At 43.5% G+C, this 19,421-nt stretch overlaps 1 protein-coding gene across 1 annotated transcript in view; it reads left to right on the forward strand.

Moving 5' to 3' along the window:
* The window catches only part of CA10 (carbonic anhydrase 10), a 452,828-nt gene that overhangs the window by 386,215 nt on the left and 47,192 nt on the right, over nucleotides 1–19,421 (forward strand). The window contains 2 exon segments of the mRNA XM_023533503.1: nucleotides 4,906–4,926; nucleotides 17,935–17,960. Of these exon segments, the coding sequence (XP_023389271.1) occupies nucleotides 4,906–4,926; nucleotides 17,935–17,960 (47 nt within the window).

A 19,421-nucleotide genomic window follows, 5' to 3' on the forward strand; every position in this document is an offset into this window, starting at 1 on the left:
CCACCACAAGTCTGGAGCAGGAGAACAGAGGCAGACGTCACCCAGGTCTCTGTGGGGTATTCTAAATGGCTGGGGAAGACATGAGAGTGGCAGGGGAGTGAGGGTGAGACCCGGCAGCTGTGCAGGGGTGGCGGGCTTAAAATTATTCATAACCCTAGGACGAAGACGACTGGAGTTATTCAGGTTTCAGTAGTAGCCAATGTTATTGGATGCCAGGCACTACGCTGAGTAAATTCATTCATGGGTTTGTTCATTTATTTATTTATTCATTCATTCATTCCGTAGTTATTTACAGTGTGGCTACTATGTGCCAGACTCTCCTCTGGTTGCCAGGGACACATAAGTGTGTATAACACAAAGATCTATGCAGCTTACATTCTGGCAATAGGAGATAGATAATAAGTAATAAAGAAATACAGACAGTTCCTGACTTAGAATGGTTCGACTTAGGACTCTTCAACACTACAACAGTGCAAATGTAATACACATTCACTACAAACCACACATTGAATTTTGAACTTTTCTTGGGCTAGTGATATGAAGTACAATATCCTCTTGTGATGCTGGGCAGAGACAGTGAGCCACAGCTCCCAGCCACACGATCGCGAGGGTAAACAACTGATACTCTACAGTATATTCATTGTGTTGGATGACTTTGTCCAAGCAAGAGCTGATGTAAGTGTTCTGGGCACATTTAAGGTAGTCTAGGCTAAGCTAGGATGTTCAGTAACTTAGGTATATTAAATACATTTTTGACATACGATATTTTCAACGAATGATGAGTTTATCAAAGAAACATCTGTATATTGTTTGCTTGTAAGAAGAAGGTAATTGCTATGGAAAGAATACGAAGAAAAGAGGTCTCAGGAGTGGCTGGACAAGAGTGCAAAACAAATTGAGGTCGTCGAAACAGACCTCATGGAGGAGAGGACATGCAAGCCAACACTTGAAAGGGTGAACCATTTGGGTATCTGAAGAGGACATATTTGAACAAAGGGAAGAGCTGGTGCAAAGGTCCTGAGGTGGGCACTTGCCTGATGAATTTGGAGAATAATCAGGAAGTCAGTGCAGCTGGAAAGGAGTATGCATTGAAGGATATCATAGAATATAGAATATGAGCTCAGAGAGGAATGAGAGGTCCAGACAGGTAAGATTCTATATAAATCTTCATAATGAAATTGACATAGGTGTTACTATCCCTATTTTACAGAGGAGAAGACAGAGGTCCAGAGAGTTTAATTTGCCTACCTGTATATAGCACAAAGGGGAAGGGTACCTCATCTCTAACATGATGCATTATCACCTCGTAAGAGATCTCAGCTGTATACTTACCCATGTGCATTGATTAAAGTCAAAATCATGTGATTTAGTGAACTGTGCTCTCTGGCCAATACACATAGACACCAATATACTCACAGTTTTAGATCAAGTTTTGAGCTTCTTATTTCACTTTTAAGCACTTCTGTTAGTAGGAATTTTTTTCTCAGCTGAACATGACTCAGGCCAATATGAAAACAAGGGGATATTCTCTGCACCATGAGGCATATGGAGGGTGGGGACAGCTCAGAATGTACAAGATGTCACCTGTGTAATGGAAATTGTCTTTGGCAATCATCGGGTCACATAACATGAAAAGTTGACCAGCACAAAACCAAATGTGACATCACTTCCTGTCTGATTAACCCCATTATTACTTCAAATTGTATTTACTTCAAAGTAGAAGTAAGTGCGCACAGATCATCCGCCTTTCTCCTTTGCTGTTTATATGACAAATGATATTCGGTCATATATTTATTCATTTGCTCATTCAAAGCTTATTGAGAGTGCTTCGATACCAAGAAAAGAGAATGGCCTTTGGAATCGGGCAGCCCTGGGCTGGAATCCTGGCTGCCCCTGCCATACTGAGACCTTACGTGAAATTGTTCAGCCTCCCTAATCCTTAGGTCTTTCATTCATAAATGGGAATTTAATAAAATCCCTGCTTCGTAAAGTCCCCAGCATAGTGTGCTATATGGCAGATAATAAATGGCTGCTGTTATTTTGATTGCATGCCTCTTTTGTTCCAAAAACTCAAATGGCTACTGGGGAAGCCAACAAAAGGGATCCCGGGTCCCTGTCTGCAAGAGGCTCACTCTACCTAGAAGGAATATGATGGCGTAGTCAAGAGCACAGCCTCAAGTGCTGAAATGCTTAGGTATGAATTATGGCTCTACCACACACTTAACCTCTTTGCCTCAGTTTCCTCTTTTATAAAACGGAGAAAATAAGAGTACTTGTCTCATGGGGTTTTTGTAAGAATTACATGAATCAATATACATAAAAGTGTTAAAACAGTCCCTGGGGTATAGAAAAGGCCAAATAAGTGTTTGCTATGATTGTACCTATAGAGGAGATAGATACGTAAATAACTAATTATGATACAAAATAAGTGTTGTAATTGAGACAAGGATAAAGAGACAAAGGAGGAAGGGCTCAGCTCTTCTACAATGGCCAAGAAAAACATCACAGAGGATAAGATACTTGTACTAGGTTTGTAAGGGGTAGTTCTGCAGGTGAATGGGGGGAGGGATATAGTTCAGGCAGAGAAAATAGTACTGCAAATACATGAATCATGAAACAGCCCATAAAAATAATATAAAACAAGAACAGTGATAACAAATAATATATATGACTAATAATAATAGTTCCAAACACAGCTGTCATCTCCTTTAATCTTCACAGCAACCTAAGGAGTAGAGATGAATTATTCCCATTTTATAGTTAATAAAGGTGAAGCTTAGAGAGGTCTAGTGATAAAACTGATCATGGTACAAATCATGGTACAAACCATGGTTCAGAACAATTTAGAGCAATGCAGAGGTCTCCAGACTCTTAGATTTTTATTAATCAGTCCATTGCTGCATAACAAATTATCCCAAAACTTAGTGGCTTAAACAATAAACATTTATCATATCACACGGTTTCCATGGGCCAGAAATTTGGGAGTGGCTTAGCTGGGTGGTTCTGGCTAAGGATATCCCAAGATGCTGCAGTCAAATGTCAGATGGGGTTGCAGTCATCTGAAGGTTAGACTGGGGTAGAGGATCCTATTCCAAGATGGGGCACTCATACAGATAGTGGGTTGGCACTGGGTAATGGCTGGAGGCCTCAGTTCCTGCCTACACACATTTCTCCATAGGGCTATTTGGGTGGCCTCACGACACTGCAGCTCTTTCCCCAGAGTGAGTGATCCAAGAGAGTATACAAAGGAAGCTGCAATATTTTAGTATATTGCCTTGGAAATCACACACTGTCATTTATTCAATATCCTATTGGTTTCACAGTCCAACCCTATTCGACCTGAGAATAGGGCTCCAAAAGTCAGGATAATTAGCTTGGATTTTATTCTACATGGAATGGAAGCCATCAAAGTTTTTTAAGCAGAATGTGACATAGACTGATTTTAATTTGAAACTCACTTTGGCTACTAGGAGGAGAATGGATTAGAGAGAAGCCAAATGTAAGCGGCGTTGCAAAGGTCCAGGTTAAACATGATGGTCGGATGATGTTGGGTGTTTTCAAGTTAGTCTTGAAGAATTTGCTGTAGAATAGATGTAGGTACCGAAAAAAATAAAAAGCTAGAATAAAGCTTAGATGTAGGGCTTGAGTGGATGAGAAAGACTGCGGAGGGCCCCATGTGGAGTCAGAGTAATCAAGTTTGTTTGCCCATGGTAGTTTGAGACACCAATTAGACATCCAAGGGAGCGGTTAAGTGGGCAATTGGGCAAAGATGTCTAGAGCAATGGATCTCAAATGTGGCTACACGTTGGAGACTAGGATATTGGGATTTTTTTTCAATGTCCCACGGATAATTCTAATGTGTAGGAAACTTTGGCACCCACTCACCTAGAACTCTAGGAAAGATCAGTTGAAGATTTAACTCTGAGCATCATTAGGGTATAGATGATACTTAGAGCCAAGGGACCGATTGAGAGTCTCTGGAGAGATGGCGAGACAGGAGAAGAGAAGGCCAAGGTCCAAGCCCTGCAGCCCCCCCAAACCTTGAAGCACCCCAATGTTTGGAGGCTGAGCAGAGTTACTGGGGAAAAAAGCCTGAGAAGCAGCAGCCAGCTCCTAACTCATAGAATGGACATCAGGCCATTTTTATTTCTCTTTGTGGAGCATCGAGTGCCTATAGGCAGGTGTCAACCTGGTCATTCTCCTCCCTCTGACTTTCCTGGGCTTCTTCTCCAGCGATAGAGACTATCCTCTCGGGCCTTTCTCTCTGTCAACACTTTGGCTGAAGCTCAGGGCCATTCCTATTCTCTGGTCAGTGTAATGCAAACCAATTCATTTAGCAGCTGTTTCCTCCTTCTGATGGTTTGTTCCAAGACATATTATTCCACATTTGTCTGCATTAAACTGCATTTTATCACCCATTATCCCAAGTCCTTCGATGATCTGGGCTCCTCTGCATTTGATTACAAAGCTTAGTGATTTGTGGTGCCTGCAAAAGCTGTCATTTGCAGATTTGAAATCCTTCTTGCAGGGCCATTAGGTAGGTTATTAGCATCAATAACACGGCTGTGCAGAGGCCGGAAGAGACAGGAGGGACTAGTAGGGGTTTTGTTTGTTTTCTTTGCCTGAAAGACACGGTGACACCCTAGCCCGCCCTCCTCCCCTCCCCGCATTCAGGGCCTCCTCTCCTGACATTAAGAGTGTCTCCAGTGATTTGTAGACTGCATCTCTGACTCTTCACGTCATTCTCCTGGCATCTGTAGCCTCCAGAAATCTCAATAATTTAATAAACCGCTCACACCGGCCTGACTCTGGCTATCTCTAATCAAGCTAGATGCGTTTTCCAACCATCTCTGGCCTAATTGTAAGGGACGTTTCTGGAGATCAAACATATATTTGCATTTCCAGCTTGCAAGTCTCCATGAGGCCGTGTCTAGTAAACAACTTGTCACTCCTGACACCATCCTATGATTCACCTTCGACCTGCACGTGAGACCTAAAAAGATGTTGAAGAGGATGTCTAATTTTGCAGTCAGGAATTCAAGGCCGAAGGTGGCGTTCAGAAACAGAGCCCTCCCACCCCCATTCCTCTACATCCATTCCCAGGTGCCTGGATATCTCTTTCTCTGCTACTTTTAATGAGATTTTATTTCAGTATTTTCAGTTTACCCTTTTTAATATTCTAAGGCATCATAAATCCAGATTCTTGGAGGCCTGAGAAATAATTAATCAAAGAACCCATTCATTTTTTTTCATAAACACTTAGAGAGCACCTGCTCTGGGCCAGGTAGAGGGCCCTGATAGCAGGTGACACAGGTATGACTGAGTTTCCAGTCACATGGTGAGCCAGTAATGCTAATGAGGACCACTGAGCTTCAAAGGTATTTTTTAAATTCTGCTTTCCTGAAGTCTGCCCCAATGTGCTCCTTTCCTCCCCAGATGCCCCAGCCATAGAGGCTGTTCTTTTTGACCCAGGCAACGCTGGCCCCCACCTCGGGGCCTTTGGGAATGAGTGGGCATGTACTGGGTGGTCACAGTGACTCGGGAGAGAAATGGACATTTAGTCCCTGCAGGATGCTAGCTGCCCTGAAATGCCTGGGACCAGCCTTTGCTAACATGTCAACAGTACCCCACTGAAAGAGGGGGTACATTAGTTTCCTACAGGTGCTCTAACACATTACCACAAACTTAGTGGCTTAAAACAACACTAATTTATTATCTTACAGTTCCGAAGGTCCTGTCGGGGGTGGCTACGCTCCTCCTGGAGGCTCTAGGAAAGAATCTGTCTTCAGAGACAGCAATGGCCTGTTGAGTCTCTCATGCTGGATCACTGCAATCTCTGCCTCCAATGTCACATCACATTTCCATTAATCAGTCCATTGCTGCATAACAAATTATCCCAAAACTTAGTGGCTTAAACAATAAACATTTATCATATCACACGGTTTCCATGGGCCAGAAATCTGGGAGTGGCTTAGCTGGGTGGTTCTGGCTAAGGATATCCCAAGATGCTGCAGTCAAATGTCAGATGGGGTTGCAGTCATCTGAAGGTTAGACTGGGGTAGAGGATCCTATTCCAAGATGGTGCACTCATACAGATAGTGGGTTGGCACTGGGTAATGGCTGGAGGCCTCAGTTCCTGCCTACACACATTTCTCCATAGGGCTATTTGGGTGGCCTCACGACACTGCAGCTCTTTCCCCAGAGTGAGTGATCCAAGAGAGTATACAAAGGAAGCTGCAATATTTTAGTATATTGCCTTGGAAATCACACACTGTCATTTATTCAATATCCTATTGGTTTCACAGTCCAACCCTATTCGACCTGAGAATAGGGCTCCAAAAGTCAGGATAATTAGCTTGGATTTTATTCTACATGGAATGGAAGCCATCAAAGTTTTTTAAGCAGAATGTGACATAGACTGATTTTAATTTGAAACTCACTTTGGCTACTAGGAGGAGAATGGATTAGAGAGAAGCCAAATGTAAGCGGCGTTGCAAAGGTCCAGGTTAAACATGATGGTCGGATGATGTTGGGTGTTTTCAAGTTAGTCTTGAAGAATTTGCTGTAGAATAGATGTAGGTACCGAAAAAAATAAAAAGCTAGAATAAAGCTTAGATGTAGGGCTTGAGTGGATGAGAAAGACTGCGGAGGGCCCCATGTGGAGTCAGAGTAATCAAGTTTGTTTGCCCATGGTAGTTTGAGACACCAATTAGACATCCAAGGGAGCGGTTAAGTGGGCAATTGGGCAAAGATGTCTAGAGCAATGGATCTCAAATGTGGCTACACGTTGGAGACTAGGATATTGGGATTTTTTTTCAATGTCCCACGGATAATTCTAATGTGTAGGAAACTTTGGCACCCACTCACCTAGAACTCTAGGAAAGATCAGTTGAAGATTTAACTCTGAGCATCATTAGGGTATAGATGATACTTAGAGCCAAGGGACCGATTGAGAGTCTCTGGAGAGATGGCGAGACAGGAGAAGAGAAGGCCAAGGTCCAAGCCCTGCAGCCCCCCCCAAACCTTGAAGCACCCCAATGTTTGGAGGCTGAGCAGAGTTACTGGGGAAAAAAGCCTGAGAAGCAGCAGCCAGCTCCTAACTCATAGAATGGACATCAGGCCATTTTCATTTCTCTTTGTGGAGCATCGAGTGCCTATAGGCAGGTGTCAACCTGGTCATTCTCCTCCCTCTGACTTTCCTGGGCTTCTTCTCCAGCGATAGAGACTATCCTCTCGGGCCTTTCTCTCTGTCAACACTTTGGCTGAAGCTCAGGGCCATTCCTATTCTCTGGTCAGTGTAATGCAAACCAATTCATTTAGCAGCTGTTTCCTCCTTCTGATGGTTTGTTCCAAGACATATTATTCCACATTTGTCTGCATTAAACTGCATTTTATCACCCATTATCCCAAGTCCTTCGATGATCTGGGCTCCTCTGCATTTGATTACAAAGCTTAGTGATTTGTGGTGCCTGCAAAAGCTGTCATTTGCAGATTTGAAATCCTTCTTGCAGGGCCATTAGGTAGGTTATTAGCATCAATAACACGGCTGTGCAGAGGCCGGAAGAGACAGGAGGGACTAGTAGGGGTTTTGTTTGTTTTCTTTGCCTGAAAGACACGGTGACACCCTAGCCCGCCCTCTTCCCCTCCCCGCATTCAGGGCCTCCTCTCCTGACATTAAGAGTGTCTCCAGTGATTTGTAGACTGCATCTCTGACTCTTCACGTCATTCTCCTGGCATCTGTAGCCTCCAGAAATCTCAATAATTTAATAAACCGCTCACACCAGCCTGACTCTGGCTATCTCTAATCAAGCTAGATGCGTTTTCCAACCATCTCTGGCCTAATTGTAAGGGACGTTTCTGGAGATCAAACATATATTTGCATTTCCAGCTTGCAAGTCTCCGTGAGGCCGTGTCTAGTAAACAACTTGTCACTCCTGACACCATCCTATGATTCGCCTTTGACCTGCACGTGAGACCTAAAAAGATGTTGAAGAGGATGTCTAATTTTGCAGTCAGGAATTCAAGGCCGAAGGTGGCGTTCAGAAACAGAGCCCTCCCACCCCCATTCCTCTACATCCATTCCCAGGTGCCTGGGTATCTCTTTCTCTGCTACTTTCAATGAGATTTTATTTCAGTATTTTCAGTTTACCCTTTTTAATATTCTAAGGCATCATAAATCCAGATTCTTGGAGGCCTGAGAAATAATTAATCAAAGAACCCATTCATTTTTTTTCATAAACACTTAGAGAGCACCTGCTCTGGGCCAGGTAGAGGGCCCTGATAGCAGGTGACACAGGTATGACTGAGTTTCCAGTCACATGGTGAGCCAGTAATGCTAATGAGGACCACTGAGCTTCAAAGGTATTTTTTAAATTCTGCTTTCCTGAAGTCTGCCCCAATGTGCTCCTTTCCTCCCCAGATGCCCCAGCCATAGAGGCTGTTCTTTTTGACCCAGGCAACGCTGGCCCCCACCTCGGGGCCTTTGGGAATGAGTGGGCATGTACTGGGTAACAGAACATGTAACAGAAGCTGGTTACACAGCTGGTCACAGTGACTCGGGAGAGAAATGGACATTTAGTCCCTGCAGGATGCTAGCTGCCCTGAAATGCCTGGGACCAGCCTTTGCTAACATGTCAACAGTACCCCACTGAAAGAGGGGGTACATTAGTTTCCTACAGGTGCTCTAACACATTACCACAAACTTAGTGGCTTAAAACAACACTAATTTATTATCTTACAGTTCCGAAGGTCCTGTCGGGGGTGGCTACGCTCCTCCTGGAGGCTCTAGGAAAGAATCTGTCTTCAGAGACAGCAATGGCCTGTTGAGTCTCTCATGCTGGATCACTGCAATCTCTGCCTCCAATGTCACATCTCTTCTCCTTCCTCCTTCATTTGCAAGAACCCTGTGCTTCAATAGAGCCCCCCCCAGATAATACAAGATCCTTAACTTAATCACACCTGCAGAGTTTCTTTTTGTAAGGTAACATATTCACAGATTCTGGGGATCAGAGCATGGACATCTTTGGGGCCATTATTCTGGCTGCAACAGCGGGGGACAAATGTGCATGTGTCTGAAGGTGCACTGATGCCCTCAACCACTAGAGGGTGACCTCACATGATCCCTGCAACACAACTATCTGTTAACACGGTGGCCTGGTTAATATTGTTATCAAAATTATTCCCATGGAGCATTTACTGTCATATCAGGAATTGCAGAATGCACGTACAGATGCCTTTCAAAGGTGGCCTGCGCTGAGTCACAGCCTTTGATGGGGAGCCCTATTCACGCTTTATTAATCTGTCAATACATGTGAATTCCTTGTTCTCACACTGACCACAGAATGGGAAACGATCCAAAGGTGAGAAGGAAAGTTCAAACCTTGACGAAAGCTTTGTGCAAAACAGAAGCTGGTTACACAGCTAATTGGCATCGACTTCATCAGGACTCCATAATATTAACATCTCACAGACGGCTTTACCATTCGCAAAACTCCTTCAAATCCATTATCTCACTCGATCCACACAATGAATCCGGAGGCAGTCGGAGCAATTATTATTTTTATCACCATTTTACAGATGAAAAAACTGTGACCAGCAGAGCTTTAGGAACTCGACCAAGGTCACGGAGCTGATAAACCGCCAGGCTGTAACTCGAGTTCTTGGACTCCAATCACAGGTTTTGTTCTCTCCACCAAATGACTCCCAAAGCCCTAAGGAGCTGATATGCAAAGCAGAGACCAATTTAAGCCCATCTTGTCTGAGTCTTAATTGGACCTGTCATTTCTAAGGAGGCAGCATGAAGCCATGAAAAGGGTTTAGAATTAGGGGTCGGGCAAAGCCCAGTTTCCACATCTACAACTTAGGAGTGACAAGTTATAGTTTACTGCAGTGCTTTCCAAACTAGCCTGATCATTGGAAACCCCTGAGGTGATAGCTAAAAATATGGATTTCCCCGTTTCCCCAGAGAGGCAGATACAGAAGGTCTGAGGGTGGGACACAAATCTCTGGATTTATAATAAGCTTGCTTGGTGGTTCTTATAAGCAGACAAGTTTGGAAATCATTCTTCTACAGGATTTTTGGGCAAATTAAATGAGACGATGTATGTACTAGGCACCTGGCACAAAATAGTCTTTTATAAACATTGGGTTTCCTCTCTTTTCCTCTCTTTTATCAGGAGGTGTTCTGTCTTTTCATGTCTTTACTTTCGATTATTGCTGTTAAGAGGACAAGTTCCAATTTGCAATGACAAAGTTCCAGAGCTTTCTCATCTAGAATACGGCCTTGGGTGGGTGGAGGTGGTAAAGCCCTTGGGTGGTGGCAGTTACTGATTATTTAAGGGAGAATCCACCAAATTTATTCCCTTGAATAACTGTATTTCACCAACCCCTTCCACCTTTATCCAGAGAGCAGAAATAACTAGCCCAATGCATTTATTTTACTTATCTACTGATTTTTAAAACTCACCTTTTGCTTTGAGCTCTGAGTACATTACACTCATATAAACGATACACCCCACCTAATCAGTCTTGTCACCACGCAATATCCCCTGAGATAAATCTGGCCTCCCCACAGTGGCAAGGCGAACGTTTATTTTGCCAGCAGATGCAGCCTCTGCATTGGTCCCCCCTTTCAGAATGAGCACCGGAATAAACCCACCCAGCCTCCCATCTGATCATTTCGGCTGCCCAAACATATGTTTTCCAGAGTTCCAACGGCAGGCCCTGCCTGGGAAATGAATGGCTGCTTGCTGGCCAGCCTTTCAAGAACCTTCTTCTCCAGATGGGACTCTGCAAAACAGGTTGTCCCTGCCTGGAGAACAGGGGCCATGCCTTGTTTCTGCCTGTCCCCAGGACCTAGTGCAGTGCGTGAGGACACATTGAAGGAAAACACAGTATGTTGTGGTATTTATAGGCCATAGGGTTTGGAGGTTTGTAGTTAGAATTTTTGCTTATGCAAAAAATAAGAAAGGCAATTCCACATTTCTCCCTTCATCCCAAACAGCCACCACTTATTTTTCTCTCACCTGAAAGCAGTGGTTCTCAACCAAAGGCAATTTTGCCTCCCAGGGGACATTTGGCAATGTCTGGAGATAGTTTTGGTTGTCATGACTAAGGGATGCTGCTGTCATTGTATGTAGATGCCAGGGATGTGCTAAACATCCTACAACGCACAGGACAATCCCACAACAAAGCCAGCCCAAAATGTCAATAATTCCTTACACCAATCAATGCCGTACTTGGCTAAAATTGGTTTCCCTCTTACTTGCCAGCTGGCCCCTAATAGCAGCACCATTGGCAGTGGGAATCAGCTCATGTTCCTCGAGGAAAAGAGACAAGGAAACACACTTACTGGATACCACCAAGGGCCCCAGCATTGTGCTAAGCCTGCCCCACAGATTATCTTAATCAATCCCTACAAAAATCCTTCACCATACCCATTTTGCAGGTCAGGAAACTAAGGTTAAGAAAATTTAAATAACTTGCTAGGAAGAGACAGTGCTGAAATCATACCCAACTCTTCCCGATTCCAGATCCAGCCATCTAACCACTGCAGATTAAGGCTGAAGAGTGGCTGTGCATAAACCCACCACCCGAATCATATCTTTTATAGGCACTATAAATATCCCCTAAAACATAGATTCTCTTTGGAGTTGTATATTACCCTGGTATTCTAGCTGTCCTGGGATCTTGGGACAAAATATAGAAGCTTCTCAGTCTAACCGCCAAGCATTAGCATCAATATACCCTCTTGCCTGGTGTCCATTCATCGGAATCCAAGGAGGTTGCACTCCCTTCACCCAGCCTTTCATTCCTTCATCCATGGCCATTCTGCACCACGGAAGAGTCTCCAGCCTGACTTTGTTAATGGCGGTGCTGTTGGCATTTAGGAGAAACCATGCGATGTGTCTCAAAACTCCAGTCTTCTGCATCTTACTCCAAATCCTTTTAGCATCCCTGGCCCCTGAATGCTAAATGTCAGTAGATGTTCCCCAGTTGTCATGGCAGCCTACCCTAACACATTTCCAAACACTCCCTGGGGGGCACTGTCACTCCCCAACTTTGAGCACCAGTGGGTCCCAAATCCTCACTCACATTTAATTAATGTTAGGCCATTGTTGCTCACAGATACACAGGTCGTTCACCATACACTTGCCCAGCTGGTGTCATCTTCCCGGAGTTGGGAATGGTTTTGTGTGTGTGTGTGAGACCATTTCTCTTTCCTATTCAGAGGGAAGTTTTAAGGATGCTTCCATATTGGCAGTCCCGACAGTGACCTGGTTTGTTCTTGGTTTTAACACTGAACTCTGCAGTCACATCCTCTGTTCTTCCTATTTCCAATACTTCGTACATACTGGATTTCCTTCTTCCCCAGATCCTACCCACTGGTCATGACACTCAGATTCTCCCCTTCCATGAAGTCTCCCCTGATTGCTTCAGCAGGAAGAGGTCCCTCTTCTTAAATCCCTTCTTGTTTTATACCAGGGATAGACAAACTTCTTCTGTAAAGGGCTAGAGGGTAAATATTTTAGGTCTGGCAGGCCATATGGTTTCAGTTGCAACTATTGAACTCTGCCTTTGTAGTGAGAAAGCAATCATAGACAATATAAAAGGAATGAGTATGTCTGTGTTCCAATGAAACATTACTTACAGACACTAAAATTTGAATTTTTTATAATTCTCAGATGTCATGAAATAGCATTCTTCTTTTCTCTTTTTTTCATTGAAAAATGTATAACCATCCTTAGTTCACAGGCCATTCAAAAAAACAGGCAGCAAGCTATATGTGGCCCATAGGCTGTCATCTGCAAAATCCTGCATTATATCATCATTCTCTTACTGTGGTTACCACATCTTAACTCCTTGTTATACCCAGTGGGGTCCTCAGACCACCAGCCTGGATTTCTCAGTACTTTGAGAAATACAGACTTTTGGGCCCTGCCCCAGACATACCGAATCAGAATCTGTATTTTAACAAGATCCCCCAAGTGATTCAAGTGCACAGTATAGTGTGGGGCCCTCGGTTCATGCACTGCTCAGGCTCATTTAATAATTATTTGTGTCCACATCTCCTCACCCCTCAATGGATTAGAGTAAATTCCTAGAGGGTAGAGAATGGCTGTGTCATATAAATCTTTGATCCTTATAATACACACAAAAAAAGGAATGCAGTTGTTTTTGAGTGACTAAATTAATATATGAATTAATGGATCGGGAAAGCTTAATTCACCCACCAACCCATACCTCTTAGCCTGCGGGCAGTCCTTCCTCTCTTTCCTTTCACTCCTTTATTATCACTCTTTCCCAAGAGTTTAGTTTCCTATTTGCTGGCTAATCCATTAGGGCAGGAGAGGGCTTACTGTACCTAAGACTTTGCTTTGCTAATTAAGATAAAGAGAGAGACAGGAACTTGGAGGAGACTTCAGATCATCCCAAATTGCTTAATAGAGAAGAACTGCCAATATTATGCCCCTGAATCTGTCTCTTGGGAGGGCTTGCTTGCATCTTTTTCCTTTTTTTCCTCTTGGCTGCATTAAACCATTCCTATGGCCCTGTCTTAGAAGTTCACCTGTCTTAGAAGCAGCTGAGTTGTTAACAACTTTCATAGCTCCTGATTTTTACCTGGAGTCCCTGGACCAGCAAGGTCAAGTTTATGACCTCGTGCACTCTTGCTGAAAAGCTACTCATCCTTCACCTGAGTGCCCCACATGGACTGAGAGATTTTTAGTTACAGCAAGAAGTAAAGAAATAAATGGTTGTGCTTTCGGGAATACCTAAATCAACCATTCAGTCTCAACCTTTAATCTTTTATTATTCTATAAACATATATATATGCGATCTTTTAAAATTTATTTTTAATTTTAGTACATTGACAATGTTGTGCATCCGCCACCGTTATCCAGTTTCAAAACATTTTCATCACTCCCCCCCAAAAAATATATCTATTAAATAGTTGCTTCCTATTTTCACCTTCCCTGGCTACCACCAATCTGCTTTCTGTCTATGGATTTACCTATTCTGGATATTTCATATACATGGAATCATATAATTTATGACCCTTTGTGTCTAGCTTCTTTCACTTACCATGTTTTCGAGGTTCCCCCCTGTTGTAGCCTGTATCAGTATTTTAGTCCTTTTTATGGCTCACTGATATTCCATTGTATGGGCATACCACAATTTGTTTATCCACTCATCCAGTGATGAACATTTGGGTTGTTTCCACCCTTTGTCTATTGTGAATAGCGTGGCTATACATATGCAGGTACAAGTTTTTGTTTAAGTGCCTATTTTCAACTTTTTCAGATCTCTACCTAGAAGTGGAATTGCTGTATCACATGTTAATTGTATGCTTAACTTTTGGAGAAACCACCAAGCTGTTTTCCTATATTTTTTGTTTGTTTCTTTGCCTATATTTTTAAATAGAGCACTTACCCTTTTCCAGGCACTGAGTTTGAGTTCACAGCAGCATGCACTTGGACAAAATCACCTAGAGACAGGAGGAGGCAGGAGGGCTGAAGTTCTCCAAGAAGTCTTTAGGGATCTGTCTACCCCACCTGAACTGTGCACCTCTTTCCATATATTTTATTATTATCGTTGTTATTATTATCATTGTTGTTGTTGTTGTTGTTGTTGTTGTTGTTGTTATTAAAAGAGAAGGAGACGGGGGAGGCAGAAGCACCATAGAGAGTCCCCACACACATCATCAGCAAGGATTAATAACAATGATAACCACTATTTATTGGACGAATATTATTCCATGCAGTAGATATAATTAACCCATTTTATAGGCTAGGTATAGAAGACTAGGAGAATTAAGAAACATTCGAGTTCAAGTGGCGGAACCAGAATTTGAATCCTGGTCTAACCACAAACTGCAAGGACTATTGCATTGCCACTTCTTGAGCAGCAGAAATGTGAAGGGACCAAAAATAACAAGCACCAAAAATAACCTGTCAAGGATGCCCTTGACTGTCAAGATGCTACAGAGGGCTAATCCTTGCCAGTTGACTCCACTGTAGACCAGTGACCACACTTGCAGGTTGGCAGGGGCACTGAGGAAGAGCACAGTCTCAGAAATTACTAACAAGACCCTAGATTATTTCTGTGTGGACCAGTTGAAAGCCATTGACATGTCATGTGGTTGAGGTGAGTGTCCTTGCAGGACTGCCCAGAACTGTTATTATAAGCGAAGCAGGGTACACACAATCGCTCAAATTGAGGTGTGTGACACGTGATTTATTTTGTATAAATTAGAGCAGACTCAAAACTGTCCCTAATGCAGTATCTCACTCACTCTGCTACCGATAGGATTTCTAATGGGAAAGGGAAACAGGTGGCTGGCTGTAAGGCTGCACCTAGGTCCCTCTCGGAGCTTCTTGAACTTGAGAAATTATCAGAATTACCTGGACAGCTTCTTTAAACAGATTCCCAGGCCTCACCCGCAGAGATGCTGATACAGTAAGTGGGGCCCTGCGTTCTGCATTTCTAACAAGCTCCTAGATGATGACCACGCTGGAAACACCAGCTCAGGGCAGACGGTTCAGGTGGGAGATAGCAACTGAGAAAGACAACGGGGACAGCTCCCTAAAGATGGCTTGGACTACTTCAGCCTCTCTGGTCTCCTCCTGTCTCTAGATGTGTACAGTCCAAGTGCCCTGTCCTGTGAACTCTTTAACTCCATGCCTGGCACAGGTAAATGCTCAATGTGATATGGTAGGAAAACAGCTCAGCAGTTCCTCAAAAGGTTAAATAAACCATTACCATGTGACCCGCGAATTTCACTTCTAGGTATATATCCAAAAGAATTGAAAATAGGTATTTAAACGAACACTCTTACACACACATTCATAGCACTGGCCAATTTTATCTGTGCTGAAACTCCCAATAACCAGCCATTACTGACTTACCGTTAATACTTAGGGCAGCTACAAATGATCACAGTGCTTTATGTCCCTACGAGATTATCTGTGGGTCTTTCTCAAAAAGCAGAGTATTCCCATGGGAGTGTGTATCACATGTGAATGTCATGCGTGTGTCTGGGTGAGAGAAAATTTTAGAACCACTGGCCCAGACAATGGAGAGATTTAAAGAGTCACAGGTCCCACTCATTTGCTTAGGTGACACAGGAATCATGATAATTATGCTAATTACTTCTGCAGACCCTATGGGAGGTCAAGGGAACCATGCTTACAACAGGGAACTAAGCCAGGTGCTCCCCATCCCAGCAGCCGCTTCCACAGTGGTGTCCTCTGTAAAACTGTGCTTTTCTACCTCCCTCTCTTCAGAGCTCATCATTTATGAAGGAACCTCAGTCTTCTCGGGATGGCTCTCGGTTTTTTTTAAGGCGACTGGGAGGCAAAAGGCTGTGAGCTAAAGATGAAACGGGAGTCGTGTTAATTCCATGTTATTGACAGCGGAGCAATTTTCTTACAGGAAATAACTAGTTACCTTAATCATTTTAAGTAGTTATTAGCAGCAGCCAGCCTTAAAAGGATGGTTATGCTTATCACAATACACGCACAAAGAAAATGAAGACATGAATAAAGAGACCTTAAACAGATTTCTGGCAAATTCCTTCTGGGTAGTATTAAATGGTATTAATCTTTTTAACTGACTTCAATCCTGAGACCACAGCCGTGTGATAAAATGTTAAGTGAACTGCTGGAAATAGAGGTGGGCCCCCCAGATTTATTGTGCCAATTTAGTAACAGCAGAAGTGTGTACTGCTGCTGTGAGGAAGGCCATAGAAAAGAAAGAATGACAGGTAGATGTATGGATTAATTAATAAAATGCAGATAATAGCATCTTTCCCGATATTAATACTTCTTCAGAGGCTGCTCTGTCTCTGGGAAAGAAAACAGCTACAATTATATTGTTGTTTCATCCCATCCCACACTCTAAGATAATGACCAGAATTTAGAAAATGAATAAAACTCAGGCAACTTATCCGGACCACAGCCACACAGTAGGAAAGAAAAAGTAACTGCAAAAGAAGAAGAAAGTGCTTGTCCAAGGGTTTTACAGTTTCAAGACATGTCGAGTCACTTTTTTTTTTTCTTCCTAAGTAAAAGGACCTTTTTTCTTCCCTGTGGTGGCTGTACTTTGTGAGAAGAATTAGCTCGATCGGTTTGAGAAAATCACCCATATCAGCAAAGTGTATTTAGTGCCTATGATGCAATAGGGCTTGTGCTAGATTCTGGGAAATTACTTCTGTAAGCCACAGCCCTGCCTTCCAGATGCTCCCATTCTCCTGGGGAGATGCTCCGATGAACAACAATTGCCATGGGGTGCGGTAAAGCCCTTAATAAAGGTTTGTTGTAGATTTGATGGTGGCACAGAGGCACACACGGGCAATTCCTCCTGGAGGGAGAAGCCTTAGCTGGGTTTTGAAGGATGAGTAAGAGTTCGCCAGATGGACACAGGGCTGAAGGACATTTCAGGTAGAGGGAAAGGCATATTCGAAGGTACAGATGTGCAAACAGTTGGGTCTGTCCAGGAAGCCGCAGTGGCTAGGTGTGACCAGCGTGGGTGGTTTGGTGGGAAGGTGAAAGGTGAAGCCAGGGGTCATAAAGGGACTATCAGGTGAATACGAAAGAGCCCAGATGTTTCTCAAAGAAGAGCTGCCACAGAAGGGCTCCCTAAGCAGGGGAATAAAATATTTAAACTGCTAACCTAAAAATAAAAGGCCTTTTAAAATGAGAGGCAACAGGCATTTATTGAGATCAATAAGAATAGCTATTTGGGAATCATTAATTCAGGCAAAAGCCCAAATAATGTTCCTATTAGGAGAGAAAGGCAATAGATATTTATGAGAAGGGGAAGGAGAACAATTATATCAATAGAAGGAAGGTATTTCTATTAGTGCAGGTAATATGACATAGTGATGTTAATTCCTAACAATGCTTTTAATTCTCAGTCCAGTAGCCATCTGTTCAGTAGTCATAATATCTGATTTCTTGTTAGTTTTGCAAACAGTTCTTTGGGAAACAAGGTTGCTTAGGCCCAGTCCAAAAGTTATTTCGCCCTCTTTTTAACATTTCAAGGTTCGAGCTATAAGATGTGCAGGGCAGTTCCTCTGGCATGGCAGCTCCGGCTCCATTTTAAAGTGGCTCCATTTACATTATTGTTCACAAAACTTAGAGTCATCACAATGACCAGCACGTGGAGGCTGGATTTGAGGGACATGAGGCTGGAAGCAGCAAGGCCAGCGAAAACTTCAAAATAATTCAGGCGAGGCCCTGAACTGAAGTAGTGGCACTAAGAATAAAGAGGATGGGGACAGTCGCTAGACAGGACTTAGCGGCTAATGGACTCCCAGGAATAAGGAAGACAAAAGTATTCCTAGGCGCCCAAGTTTATCAATGCAGCACTGGGTGGATGATGACATTGTGAAAGGGGCTGCAAGAGGAAGCAGATCTGGAGGGAAGTTCTGGTAGCAGGGTCATGAGCGTGGCTTGGGATAGGCTGAGATTTGAAGCATAAAATTCCCTGCTGAGTACCCAGACATCTCCCTTGACTAGACACAATGATTCTCCACAGCCAGTGAGGCAGCCGTGGGATTGCCTTAGGCTAGCCCTGTGTCTCTGCCATCTGGGACTTGAGACATCCTACTTTCCAAATGCAGAAGAGGGAGAATGAGTACGAAAGGCTCCAGGGCTGGAACTGGGAGGCTGCGTTTGCTCACCCCTGCTCTACCCAGCTTTACATCCCAGATCTAGAAAGTAAAGGAAAGCCCTTTCTGGCACCCATCAATTCGACAGGCCTTAAGGCCACAGCCTGTTCAACTCAGAATGACCAGCAAGAGAGGTCTGTGTTTTGTGTCAGCCCAAGATAGAGTTAAGAATCTCTGTCTCTGTTGCCTCAGGACAATCTAAATTGTAGAAGTTCCCCTTCCAGGCCTCCTCCCTTGTAAAGCTCACTGGAACTCCCCAGTGGAAAACAACCAGTCCCTGGAGAACTTATTGTAGCGATTGTGGGATGAGATGGGAGGCTAGGGATCTGGCCTGTTGGAATTCATGTCTGTTCGATTCAGCTTCACCTGGCAGAGCTGGGCCAATAGACCGGGCGTGGGAATCAGGACTGAGCTTTTTTCTGAATTCCTTCAGGCCTTCCTGAGGCAACGGAGAGGACTCTGGAAAGAATGCAGGCGATCTGGGGGCTACTTTCATTTTAGCTTCTGCTTAAGAGCCTGGCTCTGGAATTAGGCTCCAGGGTTCAAATTTTAGCTGTTCCATTTATTAGCAAAATGAGATATTGGGCAAGCTACTTCACATCTTTAAGCCTTGGTTCCCCGTCACCTCTAGAAAATGAGGATGATGAAAATGTTATTACCTGACTATATAGGGGAATCAGTAGGAGGATCAAATAAGATAATGCTTGTAAAACACTAAGTACCTTGCCAGGCATATAGAAGGAGGCCAATA

Source organism: Pteropus vampyrus, unplaced genomic scaffold, assembly GCF_000151845.1.
Source record: "Pteropus vampyrus isolate Shadow unplaced genomic scaffold, Pvam_2.0 Scaffold104, whole genome shotgun sequence".
Classification (NCBI taxonomy): Eukaryota; Metazoa; Chordata; class Mammalia; order Chiroptera; family Pteropodidae; genus Pteropus; species Pteropus vampyrus.